Source organism: Eublepharis macularius, chromosome 19, assembly GCF_028583425.1.
Source record: "Eublepharis macularius isolate TG4126 chromosome 19, MPM_Emac_v1.0, whole genome shotgun sequence".
NCBI lineage: Eukaryota > Metazoa > Chordata > Lepidosauria > Squamata > Eublepharidae > Eublepharis > Eublepharis macularius.
This window is the reverse complement of record NC_072808.1, coordinates 5,247,892-5,268,314: the sequence shown is the minus strand read 5'-3', so window position 1 is coordinate 5,268,314 and position 20,423 is coordinate 5,247,892. Positions and strand designations below refer to the sequence as shown.

Below are 20,423 nucleotides of genomic sequence, written 5' to 3'. Positions count from 1 at the left end.
TCCTGGCGGATGATCTTCAAGACTTTTCAGTAGGTTTCATGTAAACAAAAACATTATCACGAATGCTTGTAACAAGGTTTGCATCCTGTCTTCCTCAACGGCAAGGCCTGGTAATGAGGTGGGTTTTATTATTATGAGAGGTAATCTTGCATTTACAACAAGTAGTGCCTTCCCATTTGGTGGTTCTTGGTTTTTATGACCCAAGAGAGACTCCAGGTCCTTCCTCATGGCTCTTCTTAAAAAAAAAAAAAAGATGGAGATAACTAGGCTAAAAGCGTGTTAGTCTTAAATACTGCTTGTTGCTATGTTTTATCACTTTACAGTTTGTTGAGGGGTGGATAGCAGAGATGTAGCAAAATGGAAATAACAAGCTTTTATCAGAATTACAAGCTAGCGCTATTGCCAACCCCTTATTTTGAATACTTATATCTGGTTGTTTGGGTAGCCATGAGAACACTAGCCAAAAATACAATCTGATGTGATTGTCTTGAGTCTTGAGAATATTGGCTTTTGCCACCAAACGTCTAGCTCTTGCAACGTTGGAAGATGGGTGTGCGTGTTATTTCCACATTTTGTGAATTTTCTGTTCTGCCCTGTGAAATAGGATTGAGACGGTAGTTAATTCATTGATTATATGAGGGAAACGCTGGTTGCATGGCAGAGCGCAAGATGCACCAGTCTTTTGAGATTTAGTACTGATTCCAAAGTGATATGTACTCTTGGCCAGAGGGAAGTCTTGAAAGCGGGGGCTCCTCTGTAGGTCAGTTCTAAACAATAGTTGTCTTTATGGTTTAGTTGCTTCTGGTAGACATTTTTCCCTACGCACATCAGAAGGGTTCACTGAACCTTCCATTTAACTGACTTTCCTCTGAAACATTGTTAAGGAGTGGTATTCTTTTGGAACAGTTTCAAAGTGCACATTTCCTTCCTTGCATTTTGCTGGGAGAGATTTTACTTGCTTTCGCAAGGCAGCGGCTGTGCCGGCATTGTACTTCCATTTCTGACAATAAAGTAGGAAGGAATATTTTTATGACTGATTGTAGTTGATGCTTTCTTGGCTTGTAAAGAACTTTTTCCTGTGCTGGTGACTTGCATTTTTTTCTTCAGCAGTAGCATATCCTATGGGGCTCTGCCTTAGCGCTAAGGTAATCTACTAGAATGAAGAGTCTGTACTTGATTTCAGTAGCCTGACTACTTGTCGTAGCTGCTTCTGTTTTGGATGTTTTGTTGAAGCGTTGCACCGTCTACTTATGATTTGGCCTACTATGTAGATAATTGAAGAGCAGACTTACTGTCATCATGGGGCTGGGTACTAACCATGTTCAAAGGTGTTAGTGGGGTTTCACTAATATAAAAACTATATATAAACTTGCAACAAATGAGAATTTACCCATTAAAAATGAGGAGTAGAGTCCATGCAAACTTAAACTGCGTTGTTTCCAGTGGGGAAGACATAAATATGTTCATATTTATTGAAGTCAGTGAGACTTGAATTTTAGCTGAATCATACTTGTAGTTTCTTCCTTTGCTAATCACATTTATATCTCTTCCTTTTTTCAAGGAGCTCAGGGTAGTGTACGTGGACAGGGAAATACTATCCCCCTCCCTTCACAACAACTTTGAGGTAGGTTAGGCGGATAGTGACAAAATCCCAACTACAAGCACATGCTAATGGGGTCTGAACTTGCAGAGACTGAGAGTCTGTCTACATGAGACACCTCGGCGCGTGTTTGTCAAGTGTAGGGAGATGCAATATTGGCCGGGAAGCGTAGTTTAAAAAGACAGGCGGAGATTGCTCTTCGGAGGGTTTGTTAATTTCATCTTCTCCCCCTGAAAGGCTCTGTCAGTTTCACCTTTCCATCTAAAACTGTGTGGGATTGCAACCAGAGGGCAAAGAGGCATGGAAAGGAGCTGGAGCTGCCTTCCAGAGCCACACTTGGACCTGGAGAGGTTCTCATGGGCTGAAGCTTCCCTTCTGGCATTTCACAGCCCCTTCACACAGCTCCCATGTATAGCAAAGCCTTTGCCTTGCCGCCGGCTCTGTCTTTTTAAACTACCCTTCCTGGCTAAAATTGATCTCCCAACATGTGTTCTTCATGTGTCAGATGTCTCATGTAGAGGGAAAGCGACCTGGAATTGTAGTGGATAACTCAATGAAACTGTCAACTTTGTGTGCCGCAGCAGGCAAACTCTGTGCTGCCCGTTATTAGGATGGAGTTGAAACTAATGCAGCCAATGTTACAATGCCACTATGTAGATCTATGACACAGCCTCATTTGGAATAACGTGAGCGGTTCTGGTCACCGTATCTCAGAAAGGACATTGCAGAGCTGGAGAAAGAACAGAAGAGAGCAATCAAGATGATTAAGGAGTTGGAGCACCTTTCCTATGAAGAAAGTCTGAAGAGTCTGGAACTTTACAGTTTTAAAAAAGAGATAATCTAAGGGAGGGGACATGGTAGGGGTTTAAAAACTATACATGTGGTAGAGGAAAGGGACAAATACTAGAACTTGAGTGCATTCAGTGAAGTTGAAGAGAAGTAGATTCAGGATTGGCACCCACTTCATAGATTTGAAGAGACTTTCCAAGAAACATCACTACATTCCTTCTAAATCCTGTCTTTGTTCCTAAGCTTTCCTATCATTTGACCTCACCATTTTGCTTACGTTTTCAGCTCTTTTTTTGTTTTGTATATTTATGTGTGTAACCTTAGATATTGATATTTTTTTAAAGAAAGACAGCTACTAAAACTAACCATAATAGGGTTCATAGATCCAGAGGAGTTAGCTGTGTTAGTCTGTAGTAGCGAAATCAAAAAGAGCCCAGTAGCACCTTTAAGACAAACCAACTTTATTGTAGCAGAAGCTTTCGAGAATCACAGTTCTATAGGGGTGGGAGGGATGTGATCCTTGGAAAACTTCGTAAATGTATATGTATTGTCTGTTGGTCCCTGAAGGATCCTACAGTGGTACTTTGTTGAGGGGAAAGGGATAATTGAAAAAAAAGTTAATATGCTAGGGAAGTTATCGAAAAGTTTCAGTCTTTATTATAATTGGTCCAGTGTAAAATGTAGTAGCATCTATATACTTGGAAATTCTAAAACTGTAGATTTTAACTCGCACATCAATAAATATAATACGAAGGTGCAATTTTAACATTTCTTCCAGTAAAATTATGATACCTTTAATAGCTGACGAATTTTATAAGCTGCCATGCTGCAATCTGTAACCATTGACAACATTCTGATATACACTGATTCCTAATGGCCAGGGTACCTATCAAGTAAAGGGAAGATGAACGTAATATGAATTTTATTGAAAAGCTGACAGTCAAAGGTCATTTGATACATTCACTGTTAGCCACCTCAGAGTTCCTGTCCAATAAAGAATGTACACCAAGCAGTTTATTTACATCACAATCAAGGTTTAGTGGCAATATTGTGTGTTTACATACAGACATACACACACACATATGTGTGTGTGTATGTGTGTGAATGTTTACATGTATTTTAATCTATGTATTAGGATGTTTTATGATTTTAAATTGTATATATGATGAAATATGTTTTTAAACTTGGTTGTGATCCGCCCTGAGCCTGCTGATGTGGGGAGGGCAGAATATAAATTAAATATAAATAAATAAAATAAATATTAAAGTGTTGGTTGAGAGTCTTCAGGCTAATCCGAGACATGCTTATTTTTTTTTCATATTTCCATCCTGCTTTTGGTTTCCTATGAGCCTGCAAGATGGCTGCCCAATGTGTGGCAAAAATAAGTTGCATGAAAACCAAGAATTAAAATCCGTATAAAACAAATTACACAGCCATAATCTTATTAACAGAGGTCATGAATATTTGGGCAGTTCGGTGGAGTTGTGGAGAGCAGAATGGCAGAACGTGCTTGTATGACATGGGCTTGCATTTCAGTACTGTATTTTAGGACAGCAATATTAAATATATATGATAATTGAATAACAAGTGTAAATTATAGGATGTGTTGCATTTTTGAGATTTGAAAAACATTTATTTACTTCGTTGTATTGTCGAAGGCTTTCATGGCCGGAGAACGATGGTTGTTTTGGGTTTTCCGGGCTGTATTGCCGTGGTCTTGGCATTGTAGTTCCTGACGTTTCGCCAGCAGCTGTGGCTGGCATCTTCAGAGGTGTAGCACCAAAAGACAGAGATCTGAGAGACACTGAGAGATCTCTGTCTTTTGGTGCTACACCTCTGAAGATGCCAGCCACAGCTGCTGGCGAAACGTCAGGAACTACAACGCCAAGACCACGGCAATACAGCCCGGAAAACCCACAACAACCATTTATTTACTTCGTTGGGGAGAAACACGGGGTATAAATGGAGACCCAAAGTGACTTATTTCACTCTCTCTGTTCTTATGTGCCCCTCCCTTAAAACATCTATCGTTTGAGTGATTATTAATTGTAATGACCTTAACTGGAAGTGTTGTAAATGAGGCATGCAAATAACTGGTTCAGTTTGCTTGTTTTTCTGCAGGACTGTAACTATATAAAAAAGTTTGAAACCTCTTGAGAGAAAAGTACTTGAAAGAGACTTTGTAAGATCTTCCCTGCAAGTATTATGAAATCTATATTAAGAACTACAAAATCCAGTCTCATATAAAGAAAAGCACATAGGCCCCTGTAGCTGTAAATGGAATTGCTGACAACTGGCAACGGTTTGGAGTGTGTTCTGATAATCTTACATAGTGGAGCTTTCTGCCGTGGCCACCAATTACTCTGTATAGCTGGCGAGCCAAAGAGCAATTCTTCGATGGAATGGATTCATGAGGAATTCTTGGGTCACATCTCAACCCAACCATAGGCAGCAGTTGAAGTTTCTGAGAAGGGCATTGTATGCAGTTCTTTGAAGTAGGGAGTCTTGTTTATTTTCACATTGTTTTTATTGGAATGGAAAATTGGCCTTTCTTGCTGTAAAACATGATGTAGGTTTGAAAGTCTGGTATTTAAAAGCGCAGTTCTGTTTCTTAAGTGCAAGCTCCTTTGAAGTACAGCTCAATGTGAGCATTTGCTGTTATCTCCAGTATGGTGTTAGTTGAGGGGGGAAAAAACAAGGGCATTATTCACGGGTCATTCATTTTATTTCCTCTTGTTGTCGTTACTTTGTTTCTCATCCTGCCACAGCCCAATCAGTATCATTCAGGTGTGTGCTAAAGCTGTTGGCCTTTGTGTGATATAAATAATAGTTTGGGAGTACAGGGGAAAATGTGCTGGCTACATATGTGATACCTGTAATGTATCTTACCTTGTTTACATATATGCTGTTTTTCTTCCAAGGAGGTGAATGTAGAATACATGATTTTCCTCACAGCAACCCTGTGAGGTAGCACAGCCATGTTGCGATTGGCCAACTTCATTCACTGAGTTGTGTGTGTGAAAGGGAATATGAGCTAGGTATCCCCCGAGTTTCTTTATAGAAAAATTATTTAGATTTTCTGAAAGAACTTAACCTTACTGAAATGAAGGTCCATCCCCATCTCCCTTTAAAACGTTTATTTGCTATCTATGTATTTTAAAGGATACAATACATAATTCTAAACAAAGCTCTTACAATGAGAGTTCATGTCAATTAATGCGCATACCTAGGACACTGAAAGCTGCTTTTCATCAGTACTGAAGGTGCAAATTGGTACCCCTGCTCGGTGCAAGGCGAGAATTCAAGGAAGACATCTGTTATCCCTAGTCTAATTTAGAATGAAGCCTCTGGCTTGCAGCTGACTGGAAATGAACTCGGAAGGTTGTCATTGATGCTAACTATTGTCCATATCCTTTTCAGCTGCAGAGAGAGATGCATGACAATGCTTTTATGAAGGCTTATATAGACTTTTTTAAAAGTTGGTTTTGTCTTTGGTTGTCCAAGGTAGTCTTCGTGAACCCTTTGATTTTCCAATGACTGGCTGCTAACCATGCTGTTCTCTTATGGCACCCTCATGATCTGGTACTTCTGCTTTGGTCATCTCAGAGTTACCTGAATGTGGTGCTTCCGTCTGTTAGTCCAGCGATCCCCGGTGTGGTACCCTTAGGTGATGTGGTGCCCATTGACTTTCCTGGCACTCATTTGTTTCTTCAGCAAAGCGTCTCTTCCCTGGCCTGCCTTCCTTGTCCTTAGAAGCAAGGAGGTATTTGAGAAGAACTCAGGAGCACAACCTCTGTGTCTGGTGGAACCATCCATTCAGAAATAGCTGCCCTCATCCCATGAGGAAGCTTGGCTTGCAACCTCCCAACTTTTTGTGATTGGCTGCAGCACCCCGTGGCAGCCCTTTTGTGATTGGCCTTTTGGCATCTGTTTTGTGGCCATGCCCACTTACCATCTTCAGTTCCAAGGATGCCCATAGGCTTAACAAAATTGGGGACTCATGTCTTAGTCTGTGGTGTTAAGTTTGCTTTTGCCTTCCGTTAGCCTCTTTTGGGGGGAGCGCTGTGCTTTTTAGGTACTGGCTAGAGGCCATACTCCTTCAGCGAGGAAGTTGTCTGCTCTAAGGTAGTAGGTGAAAATGAACTGTATGTTCTTTCCCACTTGAATGGTATGCTTGGTTGGTGATGATTCCTGGCCTGGAGAAGTAGAGTTATGCAATAGGGGAGACACAGATACTGGCTGTGATAGAAAAGCCCCATTCCCTTACAGACATGCAAGTTCTCTAGTATTAGATACTTAACTACGCCTTCCGGTTAAAACTACCTCTCTGTGTGTTAACTTGCTGTTCTAATAGCTGCCTGTTGGAGATCTCCGCGGTAGGAGTAAATGTGACATTTATTTTTACTGTCTGAATGCAGTAGTTGGTCAGGAAGAATAGTCTCTGAAATCAAATTTGTTTCATTAACTTGGTGTATTTTCTTTGATTTGATAGCTCACTTTCTTGATTACCTTCTTGAGCCACCTTGATTACTTTTTCATATGATGTATTTTCAGCAGCCAACTCTTGGTTTAGCAGACTGCTCTCTTCTACTTATTTTGGGCAGCCTAAATTATATTTTCAAATCTGAAATGGACTTCTGTCTTGGTTTAGAGGTTGGGTTTCAAGTGCCTTCAAGAACTGTCTGTCCTTAAAATTTTATGAACAGTTTTCCTCCCCGGCTGGTGTAATTAAATGGATATTGGTGGAATAAATTCTGAACCCAGAATCCCAAGAATTTTCCACTCCTGTTTCTTGAATTCCTTCTCTTGAACGTGTAATGTTTAGAAGGGTGACATCTGGCCACAGATTAACCTTGTCAATAAATAGCATGCTGTAGGTATCCCAAACAATGCAAGTACAGTTTCACTCACTAATGTGTTTCATTTTTATAGAAGATAGATTTACTTTGTTTCACATTTATTTTTTAAAGCTATTTTAAAAAGCCATAACAAAAAAAGGCTATTTTCTCATAGATTTATGAGGTAACTATATCTCTGGCTGCAGTTCTCTGAACCAGTTAATAGATGTACAAGAGAAACACAAATGTTTGCACACCACGGCCTTTTCTACACTGGGGGTATTTGTCGGTCCTGATCCCATTCAGCTTCAATGTATTCCCCAAGTTTCTGCAAGCACAGCAAAAATACCTCGGTTCAGACTCCAAGCTGCTTTTCATACTTTTTTGCTTTCTGCACAGTGAAAGTTTGCATCTGCTGCAGAATCGGCTTTTCCCCCAGGTTTTCCATGGTTTTTCTCCCTGCACATATACCCCCATATTTTTTTTTACACTGAAGTTAAGACAGCTTTTTTTAAAGTGCAGAATATTTTCTCTGGTGTCAGCCCGGGCCTTGCTTTTCGCCCTCCCCTTCATCCCCCTGCACCCTGATTGGATGAACAGCAATAAGAACGTAAGAGAAGCCATGTTGGATCAGGCCAATGGCCCATCCAGTCCCACACTCTGTGTCACACAGTGGCCAAAAAACCAGGTGTCATCAGAAGGTCTGCCAGTGGGGAAGGGACACTAGAAGCCCTCCCACTGATTGCCTCCCCCCCCAAAATACCAAATGTGTAACCATACCTTTTTCTTACCTTTCTTCCCCCGCCACTCTCTGCCCTCATTGTTTAAAAGAAAGTCAGCATTGTTGCTGTTATGTGTTGTGTGTTTAGGCTAACCTCGGCAGTGAAATTGTCTTTTTACTAACGTGAGCTTGTGTGGGAATGTGTTGTGTTTCCTGTATTTTTTTTTAATCCAAGTTTTCTCAAAACAATGTTGTAATGTTGCTGTTTTTAAAAAGTTTTAAAAATCCCAGTTAATATTTTAAACTTTCCTTCCAGAACACCTCAACCAGTCAACATACAGAATTTTTTATCTGCAGCACAAACAGGGTGAAGGTAGAGGTTAACCGCAGTCTCCCCTCTAATGGTCAGATGTTATAACATTATGACACATGTGCAAAAAGCCCCTCCACACTGACGTCTCTCCCCAGAAAGCCTGCAGCAGAAATTAGGCATTTTTCTAAATGCAGAAATAAAAACCGGACCCCACTTCGGTTTAGCTCCCTCAAGTGCAGAATTATAGTAGCTCAAAGTGGATCCTATCCTCGCAGTCCGAATACCCAGAAAATCTGCTGTGAGCATGTGGAAAAGGCCTTCCCCTGCAACATATTTACTCTGCAAGCAGCAGGATTTGTCTGTTTGCTCACACAACCACAGCAAATTAATCCTTTTTTGAAAATCTTTTTTTATTTTTAATTTTAACTTCGTCGTTCATTTTCTTTCTTCAGTCCCACCTCTCATCATAGCTTATCTGTTACGTCTCTCACATTTTTACTTTGCTTCTGTGGAGCTCAAGGCAGAATATATGATTCCTTCCTTTCCCCGTATAACCTTACATGTGAACAGGATTAAGCTGTATGTGAATGACTGGCCCAAACTCACCTGGTAAGATTCCTGGCAGAGTGGGAATTTGAACCCAGGTATACCCAGTGACAGTCTGATACTAATCACTACACTGCCCTGGCTTCCCAAGATTTTAATTTTTAAACATACGGGTACTTTACATTTAATTGTCTTCTATAAATGGTCATATTTTACAAATGTTGTGAACAGTTCTGGCCAAAAGACTGGATATAAACCTTTCATGTAAAAATTGATAAGCTTCAGACATTGGTCAGGACTGTCTTGAAACTCAGAATCATCTCTGTTTAAATGTTCCCAAGGTTTGTTTTGCCTACTAGGCCCGACTTGGTCTCCAGGGGATGAAGCACAGGTGAGTAGCTTTGTGTAATCTTTTGTTAAATATTAGGAAATAATAGTTTAATATTAATAGTTTAATATCCAAGGCAAGAACAAGAAAAGCTGTAGAAGTGAAAATTCGTAAGTGGTGGTAATCTAGGCAACTGATTTGAGGATATTCTCTTTAGTCCTATAACTTGGCTGTTATAGGGCATCCTTCAGAGAGCCTTAATTGGATACTTAATTATATGCTTTTAATAAGGCAAATATGGAAAAATCCCGACTAGAAAGCATTTCCTGGGTTAGTCTTTTGTTTTGATTATCTGTCATGACTAGAATGAACTCTCTTGACAGTATCCTGAAAATAGTAATATAGAGATGAATGTATTCTGCTTGGGATATCGATGATAAAATGCAGCAACAAAGAAAATGTTGACTTTCTGTTAAAGAAATCTTCATTTCATGTTTTCTGTAGCTGAATATTGCTCCCCAGAGCTGTGTCAGAGCAAGAGCTGTGCCTCATGGATGCTACCCCTGACTTCAGTGTGTGGCCATCCTTGATGCTTTAGAAAGGTTGTGGTTCCCAAAGAATGCGTAGTATTTGCAAAGAATGTGTGTGGTGTGCTATTGGGGGAAGCCTGAGGTTGTTGACTCAGTTATTGTTTACTCAATCGCTTCACCAGAGATTAAAGGAAGAAATTAACTTTACTAGGAGCATTTGCTGCTTTCACTTCGGCCTCTGAATCATCCATTGGCTATGTAAGCAAACCAGACAGTCCCAGAAACAACCTACCTTCAGCCAAGGAGATCCATTTTTCTTCTTTCCTTTTCCTGTCCTGACTAGCGACAACTTTTCATTCCTTTGTAGGAATCCATATGCAGTCTCAAATGCTTCACGTGCCTTTTCCATATCCCATACTGCAGTCTGTAATAAAACGGGCTACATTTTCATCTCGGGCTTGTTTGGACCCTATATTTCTCCCGTGATTGTTTTTTGGGAATAGAGAAGGAATTATTCTTGAGCTTTTCCTTGCTTGCTCGCTTTTATCATGGGGAGGGGCGAGTAAGCACAATAGATACTGTAGATACTGGAACCTGGAAATCTTCCTTTTTGTATGGAAGAGTTTAACCTGCCAGTATCAGAGAAAGGTTTTGCATCCAGGTAACTTTAAGGTACTTCTTGAGTTTAAGAAGGCAAGGATAAAAATTGATTAAATAAAACAAATACAGACTGAGGAAAAAAATCTTTTCTGATTTGTCCCTGTAATATATATGGTACTTGTGTTCCAACTAAAATCCCACAGGTATTCTTTGTTTCTTCAAAGCAGAACCTTTTTAATAACTTTACATGAAGTGGCAACTGTCCACCAAATATATCCCTGAAAGATCACTCACGATTGAGGCATATCTAGTTTGCTTAGTTTCAAATATACTGGCTATATGAAAGCAGGTGTTTTTTTTTTTAAGTGTTAACCTTCAGCTTTGAGGGAAAAATGTTGTACCCCTAAGTATCCAATCATTGGCTTGTGTTTTCAGTTACTGTTATCCTGATTGAAGCATATTCATGCGGATTAAATGTGGTATAATCCGATTGCTTGTGCAAATGAGTACATACAGTTCATGTACCCATATTTTTGGCATTCGAATTGAAACCACCCAGCATGATGGGAAAAGTGCGCAGTAATTCCTTTTTAAATCTCGCTCTTAAATCAAGCTGCCGTTAGAATGACTTCTTGCAGAGGCAGTCTAAAATACAGCTGAGTCGTCTGCCCCTGCGGGTTTTGTGTGTGGAATGGTAAGAAGTTGAGGAGCAGTGTAAAATAGGTGTAAAATAACTATAGCTAGCTAGCCTGCGTCGCTTCAGTATAAGGAGCGTTAACTGCAAAGAAATGGTTCCCCAGTTGCTGCAAATGTGAATGAAGGGAAGCAGTGATGGCGAAAGCAAGGGGATTTTCAGCCACTGCCAGTAAAGGTTTTGGGGAGCGCCTGCCCTGTCAGTTACAGCACACACAAAAAAGCATGTGGTAGTAAATGAGAAGACTGCTGCAGCTGCAGGACAGGAGGTGTAATTCATGCGTGCTTGGGGAGTTGTGTTGCTTGTCTTGGAGCTGCGGTGTTCTCCCACTACCGCTGTCTTTAATCGGTAGAGGTGCTTGTGAGCGAATGCTGAGACAGGCACAATGCTGGGAGTTCTGCATGTATAGCTCCCAAACATTTCTTCTTTGTTAACAGGTATGCAAGAGCCACAATTTGGTTACGTATCGTGGGGAAGATAATGGGTTTAACCCTTTCCCCCCTATGCTGTTTTCTTGACCAGAAATGGCTCTACAGAGATACGATTTGCCCTGCTGGGGTAAATACATAATAAGACCTGTATACTGTGTGTGTTCTCTTCACTATACAACCTGAAACCTCGCATGCTGGCCGCCCTAGGGCCCTGAGAAGTTGGGAAGGCCTTGCCGCTTCTGACCGTTCAGAGTTGTGATAGTGTATTTAAGAACATTACTCTCAAGTTTTGGTTAATTTTTTCCTGCTGTCCCTCAACTATGCAAGTTGATTTGATTAGTTTTGCGTATTGAGTCAGATGTGAAGAGTTGGGAGCTGTTTTTAGAGGGCTGTTTTCTGTTTCTCTGATGAAAAATTGGAAATTCAGAGGCGCACTAAAAATTATTACGTTTTTCTTGTTTTTGTTTTTGAGACTAAGTTTTATTTACTCGGAATATGTACTGTGAACACTTCATGTAAAAATGGAAAGCATAATAGTTCTTGTATATACAGACGTCATACTTTCAAGGATATGTTTACTATTTAAATTTGACTAATTTTGACAGCAGTTAATATGCTATAGATGATACACTATTAAGTATGTCAATGTTTTCAGTATTTAAAAGTTTAACTCAGTATCCAAATATGCTGCTATCCCTGTTATGAATGTATAAGACTGTTTCTGTCCAAATACTACATTTTCTTTTCTTTACTACAAACTTGTAGCTACTGTTTTCAACTCCCCCCCCCCCTCAAGATACGTGTGCAGCAATTTGCAGCTCCTTTAGTACTGGATATATTTGTAATTTTGTATTTAATTTGTATTTGGCTAAAATGGAAGAGAGTTGATGACAAGCTGCTTTCAGTCCCTATTGGGGAGAAAGGTGGTGTATAAGTGAAATAAATAGTGTTTGACCTAGACGCTGCTGTATTGTAAACCTATCTAATCTTCCTGCCCATTCCTTGCTGTGATCTTAGCTGTTTGTGTTGTTTTGACTTTGTTATAATTATGGGTTTGAGTCAATGCTGCTTGTCTATAAAACTTCTGTTAGATGCTTTCTGGCCGAAGTACAGCCACGTGCGTTTAATGATAAATTCATATCCTTGCTCAATAGGAGGTGTTGCGAAGCATTTTTAGCCAAATACTACTTTGCAATATATGAGGGAGCTACACAGAGGGGATATGCACAAGTATGTGCTTCTAGATCCTATGTTATATACCTTCAGATAGCATTTGAAAAGCTGCAGGCTAAATACATTAGTTTCTGTGCATTCAGATGGTAGTGTTTTCTTCATAATGTACAAAGTCACCTAATAATCATTTTTGTAGTGAGGTTTATGCTGTCATGTAAGACCTTCAGAAAATCCCCAAAGTGTTCTGAGTGCCGGGGGGTGGGGTGGGGGTAATAAAACATCCCTGCAATTTTTGTAAATCCCACAGTACTTCTTAAAGCTTGTGACTTATGAACATTGACCCTCTGCTAGCCTCAGTAAGGCTGTAGCTGAAGACCTTTCACAAATAGTTGCTTCCCATAGGGAAGTACATTACACTTCTCTGCTTGCTTAAGATAAACTGACAGGTGAGGTTTAAATGAACTGTGATAAGCTTCCTTCGTTTTCACTATAAAAGCATGGAACGTCTTGTATGCATGGGGCTTGCTCTGTTTATAAAATATAATTTATCACAAGCCATTACTTTTTCCAAGGCTCTTTCTGGGCCCCCTATACTCAAGTGGGAATTTCAGTTCTTCACATTTTTTTTAATGTGTAAACATTCTTCACTGAATTATATTGTGATATGCAATGGGAATTTTCAAACTATGAGTGAACGATGCCAAGGCAAGGAATTATTTGAGCCTCCCTGAGTGGGATAGCATAAGTCTGGTGGCTTCTCTCTTAGTGCCCTTGCTTGCCCTCAGCCTGGGCCTGATGAGCATATCACAGGAATCAAAATGGTTTCTTGTAAAACTAGGCTGCAGTATGCTTTGAATTCCCTGTTAGAGGGGACTTTCTGCAGTGTTGTTTCTTACAGAACTATTTAAGAAAACATCAACTATGGTAATTAATATAATCAGTAGTGTGGGCAGTGTATTTCAGGGCCAAGCTACAAGTGGCGAATGACACTTGAACGGCAAGTGGATTGAATGGAGAGCAAATGGAGGGCAAGTGAACAGGGAGGAATACACTTGCTGTTCAAGTGTCATTCGTCACTTGTAGCTTGGCCCATTGTAAACTGTTACACTGGTACTTTCCCTTGGCCCAGCTTGTAGCTCCTGAAATCTCTGCTTATGGAGGTCTGTGTCATGTTTTGAGATGCACAATCCATGTGATGTAAAAGCAGTTTGGATTTCAGTCCACTGTATGTTAGTATAAAGGTTTTCTATACTTTGAATTTTTGGTTTTATAAGGCAGTGCTGAGAATGTAAAATGTTTTTAAAATGTTTTTCTAGCCCTGGTATGTTACAGGTTTAACATTTATATGTTAAATAAATATGAATGTAGTCCACATTCTAGACTTGAGGCCTTCTGTCCCTGTTTGGTAAAATAGAAATGGATAGGATTTGGATCACTGTCTAATGCTTGCGAGGTGTTACCAAATTTTAAGTTCTTAATTTTCAGCCAATCTTCTCTTTGAGAGAGGTAATTTGTGTGTTCCATTCTAATGAGCCCTATAGGTCTCTTTCTGTATTAATTTGCTATAACTGTAAATGCTTGCTGCTGCATAACACATCCCCTATTTAGCTATAGGGTCAAAATTCAATATTATATTTACATTTTTACGCACTTAGATCCGTGTAGTACGTTGCCATGCTTCGATGGAATGCATTCTCTTACTAGTTAAGGCACTTCTCATTTGTGTTGTGATCCAGATTGCACAGTCCTCACATAAAGATATAAAGCATTGGCAAGATCGTTGCCCCATCCTTGTTCTAGGGGACTTTTGTAAATCCTCAAAAATGTCTGTTTCTTATTAGCCCTGTATTTTGGATTTATAGCTGTGTTCCGTTTGCTAAATACAGGTATGTTTACACATGCTGTGTTTGGGCACATGCTCAAAATGTAGCAGGTACTTACTAGTAATACAGGAAGTGAATGCGTGTACAGGAACATAGCTAGTTTACTGTGTACGTTTATAGTGTACACATGATGGACTGGGCATAATTTCTCCAGGCTCAGTTTCATGATACAAAAGAAAAAAATGTATTTTACTTTTGAAGTGATGCAAGTAGACTACAGCGTAGCAGTATGGTCAAAACCTAGGCCATTCTCTCCCTTCCCTCCAGTACTTGGGCCCAGATATCAAAATAAACAAACATTTGTCTTTCATGTACTTGGGTACAAGTGAGTGTGTTCAGTCTTTAATTTGCTTGTATTAAACACGTTGTACGCAGGGCTTTTTTTCTGGAAAAAGAGGTGGCAGAACTCAGTGGGTTGCCCTTGGAGAAAATGGTAAGCGGCGCGGAGGGCAATCTAAACTCCCCTCTGTCTGGAGATCAGGGGGCGGGGCCACTAGCCATGTGACCATTTCCAAGAGGTTCCGGAACTCCGTTCCCCCACGTTCCCCCTGAAAAAAAGCCCTGGTTGTATGTAAAGCAGTCTTAGAAGAATCTGTGTTTCTAAACCAATCCTGCCCCCCAACGCCATGACAGTGGCTGCATTCGTGAGACCACTGCTCAGCTTCCAGCATGCCGTTGCCAAGTCCTGAACTCAAATGGAGAGATTATTGAAAGCGACATAAACAATTGCAATACGTCTGCACAGCAAATTCTCCGAAGAGATAACGTTCGCTTTACTGTAGCCTTTAGAATCCATCTATTAAAAAAAAAAAACTCGTGTGGATGGTACCATCATTTTTAGAATTTACATGCCAGGGGTTTTCTTTATTTACTCTTCCTTTTTTATTAATAAGAATAGCTTCAATTACAGCGTAATAAGACTGAGGCTTTGTTATCTTGACTATAGCCGGTAATAAACTACTCTTGCCATCAGTCTTGTAGTTTATCCACCAGGGAGCTAGATTATGGTCTTGTAAAGTGGAGCACTACTCCTATAATCCCTTAATTAATTACAAATTTTTAGCCCGCTCCCACTGAAAATATCAGTCCTGCATCAAGAACAGTTGGATTTATCTCCCTCCGTCTTAGCTGTACGTGCTGCCTCTTGTTGTATAGACTCACTTTATAAATGCGTATGTCACTTTTGTGAGGTTGAAGGGAATTGCAAAACGGGCTAATATTTTTACCTACCTTTCTGCATGATGGTGATAAAGTGCTTGTTATTAAATAACCCAGTTTACCCTCATTTTAGAAAAGGTTACTTAGGGAGTGAGGGTGAAGACAAAGAGGGAACGGGTTATTTCTACTTCATTAATAAGTTTTCTGTTCAAAGTTATTGTTTTAGGGACTGGATCTATTCAGGATCATTCTGGTCTAAATGTGAAAGTGGCTTCAATCTGCTCTGGTCATTTGCTACTCAAGTTGTGGCTGGCATCAAGTGCTGGAACAGAGCAGATTGGGCTGTCTACAGCAGCCTGTTTCTCAGTATTAAAAGACCGTCCCTGGCAAGGGGTACTTGCCCTTTTCCAGAAATATTTTCATGCAAGTCAATGCTCGTGTTAAAGCAGCAACAGAGAACATGGGAAGGTGCTAGATTATGATGATAACTGTGCTTATATACCGCTCTTCTAGACAGATTAGTGCCCCACCCAGAGTGGTGAACAAGTTAGTGTTATTATCCCCACAATACAGCTGAGGAGCTGGGGCTGAGAGGAGGGGCTTACACAAGGCAACCCTCTGAGCTCGTGGCAGTAGTGAGATTTGAACCAGTGGAGTGCTGATTCGCAGCCGTTGAACCACTTAACCACTGTGCTTACAGGGGCCTGGGAAAGCCAACCATCATTGGCCCCGGTTTTCCCCGTCATCTTTTCTGTTTCTTGTTCTTTGCCATCTGCAGTAAAAGAAGTATCCCCACAATGGTGTCTGCATGTATGATTACACATCATGGTTGGCAGACAGGAACTTCTCTTTTCTGGCTACTGCTTTGGAAAATCAGGGAGGAGAGAGCTTTGAGATTTCACCTGCAACCCACCCCCCTCAAATTCTTTGAGTAGGTGGGCCCAAGAAGTCTCTTTACCTTCCCTGCCCCTCAAGGAATGATTTGCCTAAATGCCTACATTGTCCCAACTGATGAAATGCGTTCCTGGAAAGCCCTACACAACTGATAATCTAATTTTTTCCACCTTCCTCTTTGGCTTATTTAATATTTTCTTTCTCTTTTTTTTGTCCTATGTAGCTTAACTGTGAGAAATATGGGAGACGACAGACCGTTTGTGTGCAGTGCCCCAGGCTGTGGACAGGTATGTTTACAGTATACTTTATTGCAAGTGTGTCATTGTGAATCAAAGTGGCTGTTTTATCACTAAGGCAAAGAGTTTAAAGCCAGTGTTTTACGTGATCACTGGAGGTAATCAGATCGGATGATTCTCAGTGTGTAAATCCAGGTTACGAGCAAGTGCAGGAGCTCTGAAGTAATGAAATTCGCCTGGCTTCTGAGCTATGTTGGTATTCGACTGATTTTCCTCCTGATTCCTTCCCCCACCCCATAATATACACAGAGTTCAGAAGGAACAAACCTCATACCTGTTGTTGTCTGGTAACAACCATGTGCGTCTCTTTCAGGGCTTATTTAACCAAAGAAGTTACCCAGCTAGGTAGCATGTCACGTGTATTTGTTTTGTACATCTTTATCCTACCCTTTGTCCAAGGAGCTGAGGACCGCATTCTTCGTATTCCCTTCCTCCATTCTATCCTTACAACAAACCTATGAAGTAGGTCAGCTTGAAACTGGCTCACAGCAAGGTTCACGGCCGAGAGGTGCTTTGAACTGGTGTCTGTCAGCTTCAGGTCTGTCAACTGCACCATGCCGTGTCTCTTGTTTTTAAAGTTCACCTGGATTGCGATGGGACGCTGTGAGTCTTTAAACTAGAGTTACAGAGAAAGCGTTTCTTTTCTTTTGTCCGTTTTAATAATTTATGGACACAAATTGCATTGTCATTTTGCCTGGGAGTGTTTTCATTGTCCGATGGAGAAATCTGACGCAAGGGGGATAAGTAACCTTTTTGCCGTAGGGTAATGGATTTTTTAAAAAGTATCTTGGCGATCAGCTGGGCATTTTAATACACTGAAGTTTGTGATGTCTTGTATGTGTGGAACACAAGTACGAAAGAGCATGTTGCCATGCCAGAAATGATTCTTCTTTGTGTTTGAATAATGGAGAGCACCATGCATTTAGAAACAGCAACGTGGCCCTCAGTATAGTAAGTGCACAGCCGAAGCAGCTCTTAGGCTGCAGCTCTCTGTGTACATAAAGTTCCACTGAAATCCGTCAGGTCTGTTCTTGAGTAAATGCTTATTAAATATCATAGTATACCGATCTGTGAAAGACAAAAACTGTTTGAAGGATAAAGGTGCCCTGCTGATGACTTTCCTCTTCCAAATCTGTAATACAAAAACTTTTTCAAGCAAGCATCCAGCAAGTGTTCTTTCCTTCCTTAACTGCATTAGTGAAATCTCCTCCATTCGAGCTCCTCTATCTATAAAATCCCCTTCTTTATAGCTGCTGCCCCACAAAATCTCCCAGCCACGAATGCCAAAGCAGTCTTTATTTTGTTGTTTCTGTATGCCACATTAATGGGCTTTGTGCCTGTGCAAGGCAGCAGTTTGGAAACTTGTAGAGCTAGCTTTTTGGTGGAAAGACCTCTTCCACAGGACACTAGCTCTGGACTGTGCATGTCTTAAAGGGGTGGGGGCAGGGCTTTTTTTCAGCGGGAACGTGGTGGAACAGAGTTCCGGCACCTCTTACAAATGGTCACATGGCCGGTGGCCCTGCCCCCTGATCTCCAGACAGAGGGGAGTTTAGATTGCCCTCCGTGGTGCGGTGTGGAGGGCAATCTAAACTCCCCTCTGTCTGGAGATCAGGGGGCGGGGCCACCGGCCACGTGATCATTTTCGCCAAGGGCGATTTAAACTTTAAAAAACTCCCCCCTTGTTCCAGCTGACCCAAAGTGACGTCATTGTGCAGTCCTGAGTTCCACCACCTCTTTTCCCAGAAAAAAAGCCCTGGATGAGGGATTGTATCTTCTTGCTCAGTTCCTTTTCCTCTGCTGCAATGTTGAACCCCTCTCAAAACTTACTTGTTTCCTCAGCTACTTTTTTACCACAGAATTAAAAAACAAAAAATTGCAGGATTGTGTTCATTTTGCAAGGGCTCAGTTTGTCTGTATTTGAAACAGTTAGAGGGCCCTGCCAATACAGTACGGTGCAGAAATTTAATGGATTGGTTCCCTTCTAATCGGTACACCTCATAGGCATTCAGACAGCTGAGTCAGTTCGACCATTACATGTCATTATTTGCATCAGCCATTCTGTGTAGTTGCATGTATAAATCTGATATCTGAATCCTCAGACAATCATTTGCTGAACGGTAGAAATTTCCGTGCTTCCCGCTCCTAGCTTCCACACTCATGGAGGCTATTGGCTAACGTATAAAATATGACCGCCCTCTTTACATAGGGACTTGCCTACACCAGGATGATTTTAGGGGCAGGAGATGTAAATGGTTCCATCCACGTTAAGAAACATGACAAAATTATTACATGGATGAACTGACTAAACTGCAACAGCTAACATTTGGCTTGACGGACTCTCTGTTCTGTTGCAACAAGATATTGCAGAAAAGTCAGGGCGCTTTACACTTGGTGCAGCAAGAGCATTTCCAGCATGCCCCTCGGGACAGTTTCCCAGCACATGTATGAAGAGAAGATGCACACCTGCAGATAGATAAAATACCGCTCATCAGCACGTGTCTCTATGCATTTGCAAATGTATGTGAACTTCTTTAATGTTATGGCACTCACTTGGTCAGCCTCCTGGAAACACATTTGCAGCATGGAGCATTTAGCAGCCTTCAAAATGGTGTGATCAAGTTGGAGCATTCCTGTCTGCATTTAGTGACGAGCCCTTCATTTCCCCCTTCTTTCCTATAGTGAGAAAGGCAGAAGAAAACTCATTGTAATGGAGTTTGTAAATCCTTTAATGTACAGTATGTCTTTAATTGGAATCTAATTTGCTGCTTACCAGTGTATGACACTTTGGAAGCCAGCACTCCGGACTGTGCATAATATTTTGAAGATGTAGATGGTTTCCGTATCTATATCAATATATTTTTGCTTAAGATATTAACTTTGGATTAAGAAGAATAGACTGAAGTTGGATCCTGTAATAGATCCTAGCTCTGACAAAAAAAGAGCTCACTGTGTTCCGCTCTCACTTTTCCTGAAAATCGGACATAATAAAAATCTTGATTTGCAATTTGTGAAACACTGTGGTATGCAGCCGCACACGAGCTGTTGGCTTGTTTTACTGGTATAAGAGTAAGTTTGAAATACAAATTGAAAAGTATTGCTGCCATTCCTTTTGTCTTGAAAAACTGTTCCAGATATGATATAGCTGTTCGCTATTGTGATGTTTGGTAAAGGGCGGGGGGGGTATGTACTACATTGCCACTTGACTGTTTCATTACAAATTCCTTCCATTTTTTGATTTTTCCAAAAAGTGCTGTGGCAATTAGGTGAAAATCTAAAACCGATTTGGTTGTCCCCTCTGCTCTATAATCCAAACTACTGGGCTTTTAATGGGCCTGTAAACATGTTTTTGGTTGCTAGGTCTTTAATGGCTGTTATTTTTGGATTCTGTACATGATCGCTTCCCAGCAGTAAGCCTGGTGTGACACAGCTGAGTTCTAAATGTGCTGCATATACCGAGATTCTGCTGAAGGTCGTTTATCTGGTTTCTTTTCTAAGAGGGACAGGTGACAAGTCTTTCCATTCCTCCCCCACCTCTGTGCTAAACTGGTTGCTTAACAAGAATGTCTCTGTGAAAAGGGAGTGGAGAGGAATGATCCTATGCCAGGGATTTCGTTCAATACTGAGTGTGG

At 40.8% G+C, this 20,423-nt stretch overlaps 1 protein-coding gene across 1 annotated transcript in view; it reads left to right on the top strand.

Annotated features, from left to right (window-relative positions):
• ATF7 (activating transcription factor 7) overlaps nt 1-20,423 on the top strand; it is a 93,211-nt gene that overhangs the window by 11,307 nt on the left and 61,481 nt on the right. The window contains exon 2 of the mRNA XM_055003358.1: nt 16,722-16,785. Within this exon, the coding sequence (XP_054859333.1) occupies nt 16,738-16,785 (48 nt within the window). The 5' untranslated portion in view covers nt 16,722-16,737. The remainder of the gene's footprint in view (nt 1-16,721; nt 16,786-20,423) is intronic.